We start from the raw sequence: 19,106 nt of genomic DNA on the forward strand, positions 1-19,106 counted from the left end.
AGAGGGTAAAGGGTTTCTGGGAAATGATATATAATGAGTTGAAAAAGATGTTTAAATACACGTTTGTAAAAAAACCAGAAGCCTTTTTGTTAGGAATAACAGGAAGAGAGATAAATAGAAGTGATCACAAACTTTTTCAGTATGCAGTAACAGCGGCAAGAATATTAATGGCCCAAAAATGGAAACAAGAGGAACTACCGACCTTGAATGAGTGGAGTATGAAACTTATGGACTATGCAGAATTGGATAAAATGACTGGAAAAATCAGATATCAGAAAGATCACAAATTCATCGAGGACTGGGGAAAGTTCACGGATTATCTGAAAACTATCTGTGATGAACAGACAACGCTAGTGGGTTTTAAGGAGGCTTTGTGATAGTATAAGGTATATTGTAAAAAAGAAATAGAGATGGAAAGATAATATTAAATTGGCAATATCATATAGAAAATGCGTGAAGATAAGAAAAATGGATGATTGAGGGATGTGCTGGTGGAAGTTCAAAAACAGGAAATTTGTAAACATGGTTGTATGGATTTATTTGTAAAGGAAAAGCTTAATAAAAATTTATAAAACTGAAAATAAGGGATCAGCAGCCAAAATAAGGGATTTTCAGAGCACAGGTATGTTCAGCTTCTGAGCCCCTCTGAGCCAAAGGCAGAAAGCCCAGCCAGCAGCCAAACGAAGCCTCAAGCGGTGGTTCCCACAGCGCAGCAACCCGGCAAAGGGGATGCAGCAAGGAAAACCACTGTCACCTCTCCGCTGGGAATTGCTGAGCAAAGGCGAGTCCCCAGGCAACACGGCCGATTTGCTCGGCACAAGGCATGCAAGCTCCATCCCCCAGTCATTCTTAGACTCCTTATTGGGTGAGCAACGCAGCCAAGCAACACAGTTGGAGCCTCCTTCCTCCCTGGCCGGCAGGGAGGGAGGGAGAGGAGCTGCTTCCTTTGAAACCCGGGAAATTTAAGGGACATCATCAATAAGGGACAGCAGTGGGACACAGCGCTGGGATAAGGGACTTTCCCGCCAAATAAGGGACGGTTGACAGCTATGGGCCGTTGTAGAGTGCAGGATGAAGCTAGAGGCCCCCTTTCCAGTCCCTGACACTTCAGAACAGCGCAAAAGCCTCATATATTCAAATATTACTGAATAAGTGGTAACGCTAGTAAGAGCAACAGTGAGTAAACACATCATTTCAAAAAGTCTTTGCAGAATTTGTTAAGACTATCTGAAAGAAGCACCGTATCGTTTGATAGCATTCCGGGTTATATAATTCTAGGATAGCTTCTTTGCATTTTGGATTGCAAGGCCAAACTACACATTGCACAAGGAGATCCAGGATTCCAAATCCTGATATTTTGAGTTTAACTTTAAAAGCTGCCAGGGACAGGGGGCTTCCAAATTATCCTGTGCCATTCTCTTAATCTAACACCACCACCCCCAAAGTTGCTGTTAGCTGCTGCGGAGAGGACACATACAGGCTCCTAGACACACCCGACAACCATAAAAGGCAAGAATGCCATGATTCAATTCTATATGTAGCATCAGACTAAGCACCATGTGCTATTGATATGGTTTTCCAGAAGATGCAGGTTTGGGGAATTGCCGGACTGAAAAAAACCTGTGTCTATTTATAAAATAAGTCCTGTTACACTTACCGTTTTCCTCCAAAATTCACTCTGCTTCCTGAAGGATATATTGGCCATATAAGTAATGGGGATCCAAAAATATCTGGACTCCATTGTTTCTCACGCTAGTCTACATCCCCACCCCCTGTTAAATACATGGAAAATTGGAAATCTTATCTTCATTTTCCATGGTTCAGTAAGACATATGTTAAAGAAATAGAATCTGGGAACTGGAGACTGAATCTTCCACCACCTCGTTGGTATGATCACAGCAGGAAACCTTTTTTTATATTTACAATTTTTATTTATTTCAGCCACTTAACAAAATTTGTTTATTACTCTTGTCTAATCCTTAAGATTAAGATTTCTAGTACAACACTCTGAAAAATCAAAGCACAGAATGCTCACTACATATTTGGCAATTTTCCATATAGAATTCAGAAGACCAAGCCGTGTGTGTGTGTGTGTGTGTCTTAACAAGTATATACAATTGTTTCTCCTAACTTGGTTTGTGAATGCAGAAGATGCTACCAAATCCCAATAAATGGTTATCACTTTTTCATCAAATAATCCACTTTTATTTTATGAAGTCAACACAACATATATCAAATGACACCTATGAATGAGACAGAGAGTATAAAAAGCAGCCAGCGATACAGATCATTCTACATGTAGATATGTTGCTACAGCTGAATACTACCACTCCTTTATCATCCTTCTCCCAAAATCCTCACCAGTTGCCCCCTTCCACATTAGCTCCAAGGTCCTAATGCAGGTCACAGAATCATAGAATCGTCTTTTGAATGATGTCCTGGTACAGTTTGTGTGGATTCTACCTTAGAGCATTTCTTGATGTTGCTCTCAGCTGCAACTTTTAAGCACTGAACTAGGAGCTGCAACTTGAAGAATGTCAAAGAAAAAAATACCTCCTCTCATAAATCTTTTGACCTACCACTGGTGCAGTGGATAATCTCTGTTGATTCTACTAATATAAGATGTTGGCATTCTACATGTGTTGAGTGTGGATGATCACCGGCACTTTGGCTGAGAAAACCAGCCAATCATGTGTGAACACTGCATCTGGGTTGAAAAAAATGTTCTTAAATTGGCCTACACAGAGACAGTCATAACCCACAAACAAATCATAATATACACCCAATGTTGTCAAATCCCCCTGAAAGCGGATCAGGATTAATGGCCAATAAACAGGTAGCCTGGAAGCGCCCTGAGTTTCTAGGCAGAAACTATGCCATTTTGGGCTCTGTACAAGCCTCCAGCAAGTTGTTAAATCCAAATGTTGAGTTGTTATGGTAGAAGCAGTAACAGTACTGGTCATGACAGGAGCAACTAGTATCAGTTATACATCTTGTTGGTCCAGATTGTTTCCTTCTCCCTTGGAGGTCGCACAGTTTCCTATAAATAATGGTTTGCCATTTCACATTGCCTTTGACATGTTATCCAGTCTACACATGCAGTTTTACTCAAAGCACTCTTTTTACTCAAACAGCCAGCCACGCCTCCTCCTTCTTGCTGACTTTGTCACTTCTATAAATTCTATAGTCTGATATTTTAATATCCCAGTTTCTGGGTTCAGCCAAGTTTCACCCACCAAGCAAAGACTTAGCCATACTTCTGTTTAAAATCTTATTGTTTTGAAACATTCCTTCATATGCTTTTTTCATTTGCACCAAAAACACACTATTTAGAAAGACATCATATCCCAATTTGATGTCTGACATTTATTCCTTTCAGTGGCATCAACAATTAGATCAGGCTTCAAACTACTTACTCTGGAGAAATCTTTTTATTTTTATTTTAGCAATGCCTCTTCAGGGTAAATGGCTTGAGCACTGTAATCTTAACCTTTGAATGTTTTGGCTAAGCAGTCAGCCATCTTTCACTACTTACTCCTTCCCTAGAACAACCCTTATAAAACCTCTTAGGTAGTTTCTTATGCAGATTCAGTGACTTCATCCAATATTATTTGGAGTAGGGCACAACTGAATGATGGAAAGTTTTCCTCATCAAATACCATCAAAGTATTGTTATTTGCGGGAGGGGAGGGCTGGAGGCTGACTACTATCGCTGCCAGAACAGGGAAAAAAATAGCGGGCACAAACATGCTGAGCAGAAGAAGACAGCAACAATCTAGAGAACTGGTGCAAGAATATTACAGCCTACAGTTCGCTAAATAATAGGAGACAGAATGTTGCTCTGCTTTCATTCATTCAGGAATGGTCTTTACAGGAATTGTCTTTATACTTCTCATTGTCATGCTAGTTGTTAAATTTACTCAGGCAGGGGTCAACATGTTAGATGTCAAATTTACTCAGGCAGGGGTCAACAATTTTTACACACATTGAAAGCCCGACTGTATACATACCCTACCCAAAGCTTAGAGCTTATGCAGGTACATTGCAGCCAAACACATACAACTAAGGGAGCCCCTTTTAAAGGGCTGGGTAACAAAAAGACTTTTCAGAGAAGTCACAACCCTTTCTTGTCTACCATTTTATCTCTCGAAAGAAAGAAAGAAAGGACAGATGGATGGAAGGATGGATGGAAGGAAGGAAGGAAGGAAGGAAGGAAGGAAGGGAAGAGCTGTTTACTATAGCTTTTCAGAAGTGTGCATTGTTCAACTCTGGAGAAAGTATACTTTTGTCAGGCCAAGTGCAAAGTTGTAATGTGCCCCAACTCCTACAATCCTGTTTTGAAAAAGTGGAGGACTGACTTTTGCCCTTCCACTTTTTCCCATTTTCTTTAGGCACTTTTCCCCATTTTCTTTAGGCATTTCTAGGTACCCACATTGTATTCCTAGTCACTGAAGAAGAAGAAGAAGAAGAAGAAGAAGAAGAAGAAGAAGAAGAAGAAGAGTTTGGATTTGATATCCCACCTTTCACTCCCTTTAAGGAGTCTCAAAGCGGCTAACATTCTCCTTTCCCTTCCTCCCCCACAACAAACACTCTGTGAGGTGAGTGGGGCTGAGAGACTTCAAAGAAGTGTGACTGGCCCAAGGTCACCCAGCAGCTGCATGTAGAGGAGTGGAGACGCGAACTCGGTTCCCCAGATTACGAGACTACCGCTCTTAACCACTACACCACACTGGCTCTCTCTGCATTCTCATTCTTCTACTTATAGCTATCTTGCCCCTGGGGACTTCCCCGCTTGACTCCTATTTTGTAGGAGCATCATCCACTCAGTTTCTACTGGTCCACAGCTTCCTTTACTATACCCAACTCCTGTTTTCAAGGTCAATTTTTGGATTGCCTCACAGTTAATCTCATCTATCATCTATCTATCTATCTATCTATCTATCTATCATCATCATCATATATCTATCTTATCTATCTATCTCTCCACCCATCCACCTCAATCTCCAAAGCTAGTCTGTTTAGGTCAGGTATTCTGGAAGGTTCCATTCCCTCACAATTTAGACATTGCAGCTCAATTAACGGCCATCTAGGATTCCCCACTGCCATATTTTGACTCAGCCATAGATAGCACGATGCACATTGCCTTTCATAGTTGTTCATCACTGCAATCACACTGCCAGAAAACAACACACATAAGACCTCTTTGGGCATTCAGTCTGTACATGTGAGGGGGGGAATATGTTCCAGCCCTTGACCCCCTATGCTTCTGGGTGTGTCAGGGGAATCCACTCCACCTCGACCTTCCCACATTGAGCTGGAAGGTCTTCTAAGCACACATGGCTGAACACACTTTGAAGTCTTTGGGGGAAGGGCTGAAGTTCAGTGGTAGAGCACGTCCTTGGGATGCAAAAGGTCTCAGGTTCAATGTCCCAGTTGCAGGAAGACTGCTAAGCATATTCAGCCAGTTCCCATCAGATTTCTGTGCTGAACATGTCAAGACTGGCACTGGAGGGGGCAGCGTTGACATATGGCCCCTGCTCCACTATATACCTTTCCCCTCATGTGTTCATGAACATCTTAAGAGGGCTACAATATCCTGCATTTATTTTTTTAACATGTTGCTATGAAAACTTATAGAACAGAGCTAAGATCTTCAGAAAGAAATGCGGTTCTGTTAGGGAAAATGCTTGGAGTATCCGAGTTAATGAATTCTACAGGCTTTGGGGTTTTTTTGTTTTTAAGTCTCCTTTATCCACATGCAGATTAATTCCTGTCTTTCTAAGTTAAGAGGCACCACAAATGTGCACTTTGAAACTAGTTAGCGTCAGACTCTGACTGTTGCAGTCAGTAGCAAATGTCGGAATAAAACCCACGTCCCCATCGTTTCGTTTGGAATTATAATTTAACAGCACTCTGCCTAAAAGGAAGCATGTCTAATATATTAGTGAGTTTTCATATAGTAAAGCTCGGGCAATTCATCATGCAGCAGGTTTTCAATACGACAATTCAGTAGTCACCAGCTGGGACCAGAAAAAAATATTTTCCTGAGGACATTTCCAATTTCCACTTTTCCTAAAGCCTTGGAAATGGCACTTAAAGTAGCAATATATTATGATATGATGCAGAGTGGTACTGAAGAAACTTCTATATTTGTTGCTAGACGGCTGGGTTACTCTTGAACTGTTAAGAGTCTAACAGTACAATCAATCCCATGCAGAGCATCTAAGTCACTAGACTGCAGCCAACTCGGCTACAGATTCATTTGCAATGTTTGGGTGCAAGATGCTTGGTAGTGAATAAAGTGAAGAAGCACACAGAAAGGCATAAACAAATCAAATAGTCCATATTGTATGCATAATAATTCACAGCTTGCTATATTTTGCACCAGCCCATGGTGTTCTATCCATTTCTGTCCACTTTTGCGATCTTTTCCCGTTATATATTTTTCTACATGTGCAACTGAACTCCTTGTTTTCGAAGAAGATTGCGGACAAATATGTATAGCGTGCCCATCAATGACAGCCACCCACAGATTGATGCAGTACAGAAATGTGCGACTCGCTTTAAGCTATAGCATGTGATCCTCAGCTCATGACTTACACCTGGCCTGGACCCAACCCTGTCAGGGAACTGTCATCTGAGACGAAGGAGGTGAAAGGGCTCATGGAGGGTGAGAGAGACCACTCAGCGGAGGAGGGGACCAGCAGGGGGAGAAGTGGAGCTCCAAGGGAAAGTGAGTCGGAGGGAGGGCTCAGAGACACTTCAAGCGAGAACAGTGGGGAGGTTTCAGGACCTCCCGTAGGGACACCCACTCCTCGGCGGAAACTGTCACGCCGAGAGTCCAGAAGATGCGTTTCCGTTAAGGAGCTTTTATGCTGGAAGAAGTTCCGTAAACGCCCACTGTCCGATTCAACGAGCGATTGATGGAGCCATGCTTAAGGAGCTCCATCACAGACAGAGGTTTGGGAACTTAGCCAAACTCTGAGGGATCAGGATTTTACGCACAAGCAGCTCACCATCCCATCACAGCAATCGGACAGTCCCTGAAAGCAGCTTGTGCAGAGAGGCATCATGAGCAACCCAGCCGGAGCCGGAGGAGCAGCAGGAGCTGGAGAAGGTCCAAGTCTGGAAGAAAGGTACAGAGTGTTGGAACTCCAGCTAGCAATGCAAACGGCGAGGCTAGAAGAAAGGAGGGCGCAGGATGCAGAAAAGGCAAAAGGCGCTACACTAGCAAGAAAGATGCCAGGAATGGTGCAGAAGTTTGGGGGGGGGACCCCAGGAACTACCAAGCCTTTAGGACAGAGATGCAGTATGCTCTCGAACTGCAGTTTAACGACTTTCCCGATGAGGCATCGCGAGTGGCATTTGTGATTGGCCATCTCGAAGGCGGGGCGAGAGACTGGGTGAGGCCCCTGATGGCAGGGAATAGTGACATGCTGAAGGACGCGAGGAAGTTTTTTCGCGCCATGGATTTGATGTTTTCCAGCGAGATTGAACAGGGACTGGTGCGCAGACAATTGATGGCTTGCAAACAGGGGAGCCGATCGGTTCGTGAGTACTGGACTGAGTTTACAATGTTGATACATAAATTGGGGTGGGACCTATCGGCGGAACCCATTCAAATGCTCTTTGAAGAGGGGCTTTCTTCGGCGGTGAAAGACGAACTTTCCCGGGCGCCCAGGGCGGAGTCTATGGACCAGCTGACCAAATCAGCGCTGACCATTGGAGCGCGCCAGGAGGCAAGAGCCTTGGAGGGGAAAGGAGAGCGTTGGAGGGATTTCCGCATTCCAGAGATTCCAGAACCCAGTTTCCCGCCCGGAGAGCCGATGGAAGTTGGAACAGCGCGCGCGCGCGCAGTTTCAAATCCCAATGAAGGGAGGAAGAAGGAGGGAAAGAGCGCCAAGAAATGTTATCTCTGCCAGCAGCCAGGTCACTTTGCCAGAGTCTGCCCGCAAAGAAAGGAATGGCAAGGGATGGCGGGAGCTGTTGGGGGGAAGGAGGAGGAAGTCCAGGAGCCAGTAAAAGCCAACGCCTGTCTGCCACTGTCAGGGCACTGCAGACAGGCCAAGGAGCAGTAAAAGTGCCCACTCCGGAACCTCCAAGACCAGCCCTAGTAATAGAGGTGTTGCTAGAGCTGGCAAACGGATACCCACTAAAGACCAAGGCGCTGTTGGACTCAGGCAGCTCCTGTAATTTTATGAGCAAGGAGTTTGCAGCTGAACACCAGATACAGACACTCCCTTTAAGCAACCCCCTGCAGGTCACCACGATCGATGGGAGGGAGCTGTTGGGGGGAGAAGTTAGCCTACAGACCGTCCCAATGGTTATGAGGGTGGCAAGGCACACCGAAAGGATAGCGTTCAATGTAGCCACCCTGGGAGGGGCGCCAGTCATTTTGGGAATGAGCTGGCTAGCGTTGCATGACCCGCTAGTGGGCTGGCATCAGAGAGTGGTCTCCTTTGGGTCAGCACATTGCCTGGAACACTGCAAAGAGGGAAAGGTGCCAGAAGGGGCAAAAGTCTCCCTAGCAGGGACGGAAGTGGCGGACAAAGGGAAGGTGCCCAAACAATACGCTGACCTGAGCAAGGTCTTCAGCGAAAGGGAAGCAGATAAACTACCACCGCATAGAGACTTTGACTGCCAAATTAACCTGGTCCCTGGGGCCCAGCTCCCCGTGGGCAAGCTGTACGCCATGTCAGACAGGGAAATGCAGGAGTTGAGGGAGTTTATTGACAAAAACCTGAAGAGAGGTTTCATCAGAGAGTCCAGAGAGGTGGGGGGCAGCCCAGTGTTTTTTGTGGACAAAAAAAACACGGATAAACCGAGATTGGTCGTGGACTACCGGCGGTTAAATGCCGTGTCAGAACCAGTGACTTTCCCCATGCCCAGGATTGATGACATTTTGACCAGGGTGAGGAAGGGGAAGATATTCACGAAACTGGACCTGAGGGGAGCATACAACTTGATACGAATAAAGAAGGGGGATGAATGGAAGACAACGATGTTCACCCCCCTAGGGGCTTTCGAATATCTCGTTATGCCCTTTGGATTACAAGCAGGCTCCGCCTGTTTTCAATCGCTCATGAACCATGTACTGGGACCTTTGCTCTACAAGAATTGCGTGGCCTTCCTCGATGACGTGCTGATATATTCAGAGAATGAGGAGCAGCATGTAAAGGATGTCAGGGAAGTGCTGAGCCAGCTGCAAGCAAACCAGTTGTGGGTGAAATTGGAGAAGTGTCAGTTCCACACCAAGGAGGTGGAATTCCTGGGGTACCGCTTATCAGACAAGGGATTAGCCATGGATCCAGGCAAGGTCCAGGCGGTGCTGGAATGGAAGACACCAAAAACGAAAAAAGATGTGCAAAGGTTCTTAGGGTTTGGGAACTTTTACCGTAAATTCATCAAGAACTTTGCCCACTTAACGGCTCCCATCACGGACTGTCTAAGCAGCAAGAAGAAATTCGTTTGGACGGCGGAGGAGGAGCACGCTTTTGAGGAATTGAAAAAGGCATTCGCTTCGGAAGAACAGCTCCTGCATGTGGATTTACAAAAACCCATGAGAGTGGAAACTGATGCCTCAGACCGGGCGGTGGGGGCGGTGCTGCTTCAGCCAGGGAGCAATAAGTCGGAATGGAGACCGTGTGCCTTCTTTTCGCGTAAGCTGAACAAATCCGAGAGGAACTACACGGTATATGACCGAGAACTACTCGCCATTCACGAAGCGTTCCGGAGATGGAGACACTTACTAATTGGCGCACAGCATAAGGTGCAAGTGTGTACGGACCACAAGAATTTGGAGTATTGGAGAACGGCACGAGTGCTCAACCAACGACAAGTGAGATGGGCCCAGGAGTTCTCCAAATTCCATTTTGAAATCTGCTATGTGCCAGGTCCAGAAAACATCAGAGCGGACGCTCTCTCTCGCAAACCTGAATATTTGGAGGGGGAGGGAGCGCCAGAAGAGAGACATATTATCCCAGAGGACCACTGGGTGTGTGGTGTGGCCTGGGTGGGGCAAAGAGAACTGGTAGAGGGAACGGTAAATGATGAGTACGCCCAGGATAAGCTCAGAGGTTTAAGGAGAGAGGGAGAAGACCCCGGAGGTTTTGAAGAAAGAAACGGGGCATTGTATTACAAAGGGGCGCTATATATTCCCGAAGGGGAATTGAGGGGGAGAGTACTCAAACAGCTGCACGACAATCCCACAGCGGGGCATTTTGGGCAACACAAGACCATGTGGTTGGTGACCAGGGAGTTTTGGTGGCCCAAGGTGAGGGAGGATGTACGGGAGTATGTGAGAAGGTGTGACCAATGCCAGAGAGCCAAAGGAGAAAGGCGGGCACCAGCGGGGTTATTAGAACCGTTACCCACACCAGAACGACCGTGGGAGGCGGTGTCGATAGATTTTATGACTGATCTGCCCAAATCCCAGGGGAAAACCGCCATACTAGTCGTAGTAGACCTGTTAGCTAAGATGGGTCACTTTGTAGCTTGCTCACATGCAGTCACGGCGGAAGAGACAGCGAAATTGTTTGTAGAACATATTTTTAGGCTGCATGGCGCCCCCTTGAGGCTGGTTTCCGACAGAGGGAAACAGTTCACGTCCAGATTCTGGAGGAAGCTTATGAGCTTGTTGCACGTAGAGGTCAACTTTTCGACTGCCAGGCACCCTGAGACCAATGGGCAGGCGGAGAGGGCAAACGGTATCCTTCAACAATACCTGAGGTGTTATGTCAATGACAGAGAAAACGATTGGGTCGAAAAGTTGGCACTAGCGGAATTTGCTTACAATAATGCAGAGAATGTGTCCACCGGGATGAGCCCCTTTTTGGCTAATTATGGGTGCCACCCCAGGGCGTTTCCAGGGGAAGGAGGAGAGAGATGGAGTGTTCCGGCCGCTGAACTTTTTGTAGAAGAAATGGAGGCGATCCATCGTCAACTCCAACACAACTTAGAAAGGGCCAAAGAAGAATATAAGAGGCAGGCAGACAAGAGCAGAAGGGAAGGTGAAACAATTAGGGTGGGGAGTCGGGTCTGGCTATCAACCCAAGGATTGCCGTTCAAGGGGGGTTGCAAGAAATTGAGACCCAAAAGATTGGGACCATTTGAGGTCATCCAACAGGTCAACCCAGTGGCTTTCAGACTCCGGTTACCGAACCACATGAAACTGCACCCAGTATTCCACAGGTCATTACTGTCACCATACAGGGGGGAAGGTGAAGGGGTATCCACACGGGGGCCAGCCATAGAAGAAAGGGAAAGCCACAACTATGTGGCGGAAATCATCGACTCCAGGTGGAAGGGTAATCAGGTGGAGTATTTGGTCGCGTGGGAAGGGGAACCGGAGTCGGAAAACACCTGGGTGAAGGCAGAGGAGGTCCATGACGAGATCTTGGTCGAAACGTTCCACCAAAGGTTCCCCAGGAAACCTCAGCCAGTAGCGAGGTTCCGGAGGGAGTACTTTGGCACCACCGACGAGGAGGAGGAACTGGAGGGATTCAGGGAATCAGAGGTGGAAGGAGGTACAGACTCCGAGGAGGAGGAGTACTTGGAAACCGGAAACAGCAAAAGGTGGAGGGAAGTGTTCGAAACTTCGGAAGATGAGGGAGGTTCCTTCAGGGGTTTTGCTCCCTCGCCTCCCGCAGAGGAGGGGAGGGAAGGGGGTGAAGGGGGCCCTGGAGGGGAGGTGGATGTCAGGGAACTGTCATCTGAGACGAAGGAGGTGAAAGGGCTCATGGAGGGTGAGAGAGACCACTCAGCGGAGGAGGGGACCAGCAGGGGGAGAAGTGGAGCTCCAAGGGAAAGTGAGTCGGAGGGAGGGCTCAGAGACACTTCAAGCGAGAACAGTGGGGAGGTTTCAGGACCTCCCGTAGGGACACCCACTCCTCGGCGGAAACTGTCACGCCGAGAGTCCAGAAGACGCGTTTCCGTTAAGGAGCTTTTATGCTGGAAGAAGTTCCGTAAACGCCCACTGTCCGATTCAACGAGCGATTGATGGAGCCATGCTTAAGGAGCTCCATCACAGACAGAGGTTTGGGAACTTAGCCAAACTCTGAGGGATCAGGATTTTACGCACAAGCAGCTCACCATCCCATCACACAACCCAGATCATACATTAACATCATACATTAACATCAGCAGTGAGAGAGTCACTGCAGGCAGCTACAGCTACCTGCCTATCTAGGTAACCTTGGGGGGAAACTGATCACATGGGCGGGGCAGCAATACGGTGGCTTATGAGCATTTAAAATAGCCTTACAGTGAGTCGGAGCACAGGGGCACCCAGTCTAGTACAGTGGCATCTCCAGGTAGGGCAAAGAGATAAGTTTGTCTGCAATCCTGAAAAGTCATTAGCAGTCTGTGGAGATAACACCAAGCTAGATGGACCAATAGTCTGACTCTAACACCGACTGACAGCAGCTACTATCCAGGATCCAAGGCAGTGCTCTTTCCCATCAACTGCTACCTGATCCTTTACCTGGGATTGAATCTGGGAGCATTCAAAGCACACGGTCTACCAATGAGCATCTCCCTAGCATGGGAGCAGTCATGCCCAAGAGGATGCAAGGATGAATGAGGCTAGCGCCGAAAAAATTGTATTTGGATGAGACCAGAGACTGGATCTTACCTGCATCGCTGTGAGGATATTGGCTAAAGCCTGGCCGTAGGTGTCATGGCAATGCACTGCAATTGCTGCCACAGGGAGCTCCATCATAACAGATTCCAGCATGCGCTTCATGCTGCCAGGGGTCCCCACACCTATGGTGTCTCCAAGGGATATCTCATAGCAACCCATGCTGTATAGCCGTTTGGAGACCTGGGGAGGGAATGGTAGGAGAACCAAACATAAGGGAAAAGAGAAAGCAGTTTCAAGTGACTTTTACCAATGAATAATTTCTGAGGAAAGGAAAAGACTAACACTAGGATCCTAGTCATCTCCTTTTCGTGTTTTCCCGCATTAAACCTGAGGGGGCCTGTTTTCAACAGGTGGTCCTTTCCTATCCTTTCTAGAACAGCCTTCCCCAGCCTGGTGACCTTTGGATGTTATTGGACTACAGTTCCCTTCATCCCTGATTATTATCCATTCCAGCTAGGGCTGATGGGAGTTGTAGTTCAGCAACGTCTGGAGGGCACCAGGTTAGGGAAGGCAGTTCTTCTGCTCTGGGATTTTTCAGGTTATGCCTCTCTGCACAGGGCCGTATTCTTTTTCTGATTTTCACGCTTTTCAGAATTAAGTTCTTTTGTTGAACATTAACTTAAGACTGTCAGGTGTTTTCAATGAATTAAACAAATTCAAAGTGAAACGAACACCTGGCATTTATTTGCCTGCTTAATACTTCCATGGAAGTCAAAGAGAATTTCTGTTGCAGATGGATTACATGCACTATCTCCCCGCTCCCCTTTGCTTATGTGTGTTTGGGAATCTGAAAAGTAATATGTATTTATAGAAAAAAATTCAGGGAGGCGAGGCAAATGTAGAATGAAGGGTGCATTGGACGCACCTAAAAGGTATTTCTCTGTGCTGGCATCCTAGGCCCAGGTGGCATGAGCATCGTCTAGCGCTTGAAAGCAAGACTGCAGTCACCTATCAGGAGCTTTTAACCAGTGGTGTTCCTGGAAGCGATCCAATTTTCACTCCTGCTGTTCAGCTCAAAGCAGCAGGACTGGGGTTTTCTCTCTGCATTTACTGCATTCAGGCCTGCATCCTAATCCCACCTGGGTCCAGCATACAAGCACAGGAGAAAAGCCCACTAAAAATATACAGTGTCCTCCAGGACATAATATACCATTCAGCTTTTAGAAATTTTACAATGCACAGCCAGCTATTAACTATAGAGAGCTGGTGTAGACCCCGCAATTCTTAAGCATTCAAGAGCAGGCTGTGGAATCATGCATTCCCTGAACCTACCCCTTTCTTCCTGGACACTGAAAACACCTATATATTTCTTAACAGGCCATATAATGTCACTTGGAATTTGCAGTTTATAACGCTTTTGCCACATACTTTTGATTCAACAGATGTCCTACAGTTTTTCCTATTGCACTTTATTGCCGACTGCACCGTGGTCCCCAAGTGCAGACGAGATACACGAAACAGCTACAGATGGATGGCAAGTGCTAAATTGGTAAAATACCAATGATAATAATGGCTTTTGCTGTTGGGACGAGTGTGATAAAAGTTGACAGGGTGCAAAGCTGCTAGTCCCTGGTGTCCCACATGATTATATGCTTAATCTAAAGGCCAGAAGATAAATGACACAAGCAAGATTTAAAAGTCTGCAAAGAGGATGTGAACCCCATGGCTATTTCTTTTAGTTTGGCATAACTGTTCCATGACTTACCCGGAAAACATCAGGCATACTGTATACAATTTCTGCTGAATCTCGGGAAGGGGGAGATTGTTCATAGCTTTCCAAGGCCTACTACTAGTATTATTTCTTATTATACTACTTATTATTGTTATGCAACTTGTATGCCACTTTCAAAATTAAGGCGCTCCCGAAAGCAACTCATAATGACGATAATGAGGACAAAATCTGACAAATCTTCTGTAGAAGAAGGCATTAGATAGAAAAACAGAGGATATTTGTGGAATCAAAACGAAGAGTTGCATTCCTGCTGAAATGCTGAAAGGGACTTTATTGACAAGGGGGTGGGGGATGCGGGAACTTGGCCTGAGCATCATATCAAGGTCTTTTGGAGAACAGACTCCAATATGGTTTTGCAATAGGAAATATGGGAACAGCACAGCTAAACCTGTCACCATCAATACATCTAAACATATGTCACACGCAGCTTGACGGGAAAACCAACTGAATCAGAAAATTGCTATTCTTAATAAATGGAAGTTGTATCTGCTCTGGGAGAAGTACCGTGATAAACTCCATGTAAACAGATACTCAGGGCTAAGAGGCAGGATAAAATGGAAGATTTTTTTTTGGGGGGGGGGGGGAACTACCATAAGTGGAAACAAACTCTAGCACTGTGATGGCAATAACAGAGAAAAAGAAAACAATGTTCCTGGATTTTTGCAATGTGGCTAGGAGCTGCTTATTATTATTATTATTATTATTATTATTATTATTATTATTATTACTGCTACTATTATTATTTATTTCCTGGTTACCCACATTTGTCCTATCTTACCTCTACTATTAAAGGGCTGATTTAAATATTGAGGTGCATCATTTGACAGCGCTGTGAGAGGTACTGAGAAGTAATGCATTAAGATGGATGCCAGGTGAGATGAAAACTCTGTCATGAGGTAACTCCAAGTTCCAAGGGTGTTTTTACACATGTAAGTCGTCACTTGATGCTACAGTTATCAAGTGATGAGCTAACAACGTGTACACACCCAAAATAGGCCAACAGTTCCTTAGAAATTTTCAACTTTGATCTGAAGTCTTGGGTTGTGCAGAAGTGTTTCATAGCACATGCTGCAGGTATGAGTAATGCTATCAAGTGCCATCAAGTGAAGAATTTAAAATCTATTGTGTAACCTGACTGCTTCCTCAATCAGTTGGTTAGCCAAAGGTGGTGGTTATTCTATAGTTCTAATGACCACAAAATGCTGGTGGCTACTAGCTATGTAGTGGGATGCGGGTGGCGCTGTGGGTAAAACCTCAGCGCCTAGGACTTGCCGATCACATGGTCGGCGGTTCGAATCCCCGCGGCGGGGTGCGCTCCCGTTGCTCGGTCCCAGCGCCTGCCAACCTAGCAGTTCGAAAGCACCCCCAGGTGCAAGTAGATAAATAGGGACCGCTTACTAGCGGGAAGGTAAACGGCGTTTCCATGTGCGGCTCTGGCTCGCCAGAGCAGCTTCGTCACGCTGGCCACGTGACCCGGAAGTGTCTGCGGACAGCGCTGGCTCCCGGCCTATAGAGTGAGATGAGCGCACAACCCTAGAGTCTGTCAAGACTGGCCCGTACGGGCAGGGGTACCTTTACCTTACCTTTACTGGCTATTACACAGTCTGTATGCATGGGCAGGAGCAGGAGAGAGACAATTAAGAACTGCAATGCAGAAGGAGATGCAGAGAACTGAATGTGCGTCTGGGGTGTAAAGGTGATGAGATGTCTGCTTTTCACTGTGATGTGAGAAACTGATGCTATTTCCACCTGGCCTTTGGTTTGGACTTAGTCTGACCCTTACGTTTCCCTACCCTTATGATTTTGATCTATGGGCTACTTTTAAAATGAGGCTGCATTTTAAATCACATTTTAACCTGTATTTTAAATTGGGGTTTTCCCCCCTATTATGTTTTTACTTTAATTTTACTGGTGTTAGCCATCCTGAGCTCTGGCCGGGAAAGGCAGGGTATAAATAAACATCATCATCATCATCATCATCATTATTATTATTATTATTATTATTATTATTATTATTTTACAGATTAGAACTGTGGAGATTCCTGTTCCATGCTCAATGGGCATTATTTCTGCTAATGCTCTGAGTTCTCCTGTTTTGATATGGGGATATTTTATGTTGGATTTTTATTTTGTCTGTCTGTTCTCTACATAATCCAATAAAATCATACAAAAATGAGAATAAGAAAAAGCTGTGCAAATAAAAAGCCCTCAAGTCACCAGTGCTTTCCCTAGACAAGAAAACAGATCCCCAGGGAAGTAAAGATTTCTGGGCTGTTTGTTTTTGTTTTTAAGTGGCTTACTTCCGCAACTTTCGCTGGCTCAATACTTCCTTCGTAAGGGCATCCCAACGCGCAAGACACATACCTAAACAGAAAAAAGAATACAGACGCATTGGTAATATGCACACATCAGTGCCCCACCAGAAGCATTCTTCAACTAGGATGTTGAAACATTCTACTAGGTTGTATGCATTTTACTAGGATGAACAATTAAGCCAGGAAGATATCGGATCCTCCCTTAAAGAGGGCACGTGTTGCGGTGAGACCTGGCAACCAAACCCTGTGTTGTGGGTGGGGATGATTGGATAGCCACAACACCCAACTGGTAGGTCCCTTGATGCTGGGTTTAATCAGGCCAATGGGACGCAGGCTAAGCGGATCAAGGGACCTATATATGCCTATGCACGTGACCCAAAGCTTCCTCTTTCAGTGTGTGCACCCGCCCACCTCTCCCTACTTTTAGGGCTTTGCACTTGACCTTGCTATGCCATTGTGTGTCATCTGTCATTGGGACAGGGGCATGGCAGGAATTTTCCCCACTTGGCTGATTGGCTGTTGCCATTTGGGTTTCACCTGCCACGTAGCAAATCATCACAACTTGTAAGGTTGCGGATAGGCTCTGGTTCAGGTGATAGGGATGGAGGAACGCTCTCGCCATCCCTATGTGAAGGGTATTCCATTAAAGGAATCCAGGGACTCAAAGGTTTGGTCAACCCTGTGAAGGGATTGTGCCCGTGCCTGAGTCCAGGGGGACATCTGGGTGGTGGACATAGCCTGTTCCCAGCTTTCCACCTATCCCGGTGTTCACCCTAGGCTGACCTATGCTGCTGCCCTGGGTCAGCGCTACCTGCAACGGTGCAGGCAGCTAGTCGAACCAGAGCTTATGCAACCACTCACATGCTGTAATCAATAAAGTTGCGGCCTAAATTCTGCCAAAAACCAAACCAAAATTTGAGTCTTGTCTGAATTTATTTAAGGGAAAGGTTTAAAGGTCTGAACACGCAATAGGAGAATCCTTTAAAAAACAAGTTTTTATAAACAGTTATATCTTGAGTCTGCCAAAATATTTTGTCACTTTAGAATCATAGAATTGTAGAGTTGGAAAGGATCCCAAGTTTACAAGAATGGAAGGCAACAATCAGAACAGCCTTCCCCCACATGGAAAATCACCCCCACATTGAAAACTTATTTTTGGATCTTACAGAAAGTCCTGACATGTGTTATAATGCACCAACAGTATTCTTTTCTCAACTACAGTAGAAATGAAGGGGATAACGAAGAGCTAACTTACAAACGATCTTGGACAACATCTTGCTAGCATCTGTATTAACTATGTCCATTTTGCCTTCCGTAAAAAGGATGAGATGAAACTAGATAAAACTCCCTTTGATAATACAAGCAAACCCTTTCCTCCTTCCTCCAGTATCAAAGTGCACGTCGGCTAAATTTGTGCATTAATTGGCAAATGAAAAGGTCTTCAGCATTTTAAAGGATGATCTCAGATGCCCTGAAGGGAAGGGAAATGAAGCTGTTGCTCGTCTTCTTCATTCGGAAACAACTGGGACAGAAAATGATGCTTTTATTGTGATGTGGGACTTGGAAGGGGAACTTGTACGGAGGATGCATGCAGCTGAGGGTAGCTGTGCAATTTATCACCATCAGCATTCGGCAAAAGTGCAATCAATCCAAGCAGAAACTCAGCTCTGCACAGGAGCCAGCCTCTTGTAGGAATCTGTCCGAGATGGTTACAAAACCAGAGAGAGAGAGAGAGAGAGAGAGAGAGAGAGAGAGAGAGCTGCTAGCACAGCTGAATGCAAAGAGCCCTCTGAGACTCTTGCCATAGACACAGATGCTGCCTGCTTCCTGTTTATTATTACATTGTATGTTTGCATGTAATTTACACTGTTCATTGCAGGGTGATTCAATTGCATTGGATGTTCATGTCAGAAGAACAGGGGATCTATCCCCAAAGCAAATTCTTAAATATAGCAGTTGATGTATCCACGGAGGAAGCCATATTTTAAAAAGCAGCCAAATGGTTGCTAAAAATGCTGAGAATTGGGAAGAGAGAAATGTAACATCTAAAGGGCTAGAATACTCAGGCAAACTCTCCTAATCAAAGTCAAAATCAAGGACTTTGGATTGCCAAGAGTCCGTTTCAAATCTGTTCTTTGCACATAGTACTCAGCACATAAAGGTAAAGGTAAAGGGACCCCTGACCATTAGGTCCAGTCGTGGCTGACTCTGGGGTTGTGGCACTCATCTTGCTTTATCGGCCGAGGGAGCCGGTGTACAGCTTCCGGGTCATGTGGCCAGCATGACTAAGCCGCTTCTGGCGAACCACAGCAGTGCACGGAAACACCGTTTACCTTCCCGCCGGAGCAGTACCTATTTATCTACTTGCACTTTGAGGTGCTTTCGAACTGCTAGGTTGGCAGGAGCAGAGACTGAGCAA

General features: G+C 45.7%; 1 protein-coding gene across 1 annotated transcript in view; it reads right to left on the reverse strand.

Moving 5' to 3' along the window:
- The window catches only part of HMGCLL1 (3-hydroxy-3-methylglutaryl-CoA lyase like 1), a 61,684-nt gene that overhangs the window by 16,954 nt on the left and 25,624 nt on the right, over nt 1–19,106 (reverse strand). Inside the window, exons 6-7 of the mRNA XM_083607356.1 lie at nt 16,673–16,736; nt 12,632–12,820 (exon numbers count right to left, since the gene is read on the reverse strand). Coding sequence (XP_083463482.1) covers nt 12,632–12,820; nt 16,673–16,736 — 253 coding nt within the window. The remainder of the gene's footprint in view (nt 1–12,631; nt 12,821–16,672; nt 16,737–19,106) is intronic.

This window comes from Podarcis filfolensis, assembly GCF_964270895.1.
Source record: "Podarcis filfolensis genome assembly, chromosome: 3".
NCBI lineage: Eukaryota > Metazoa > Chordata > Lepidosauria > Squamata > Lacertidae > Podarcis > Podarcis filfolensis.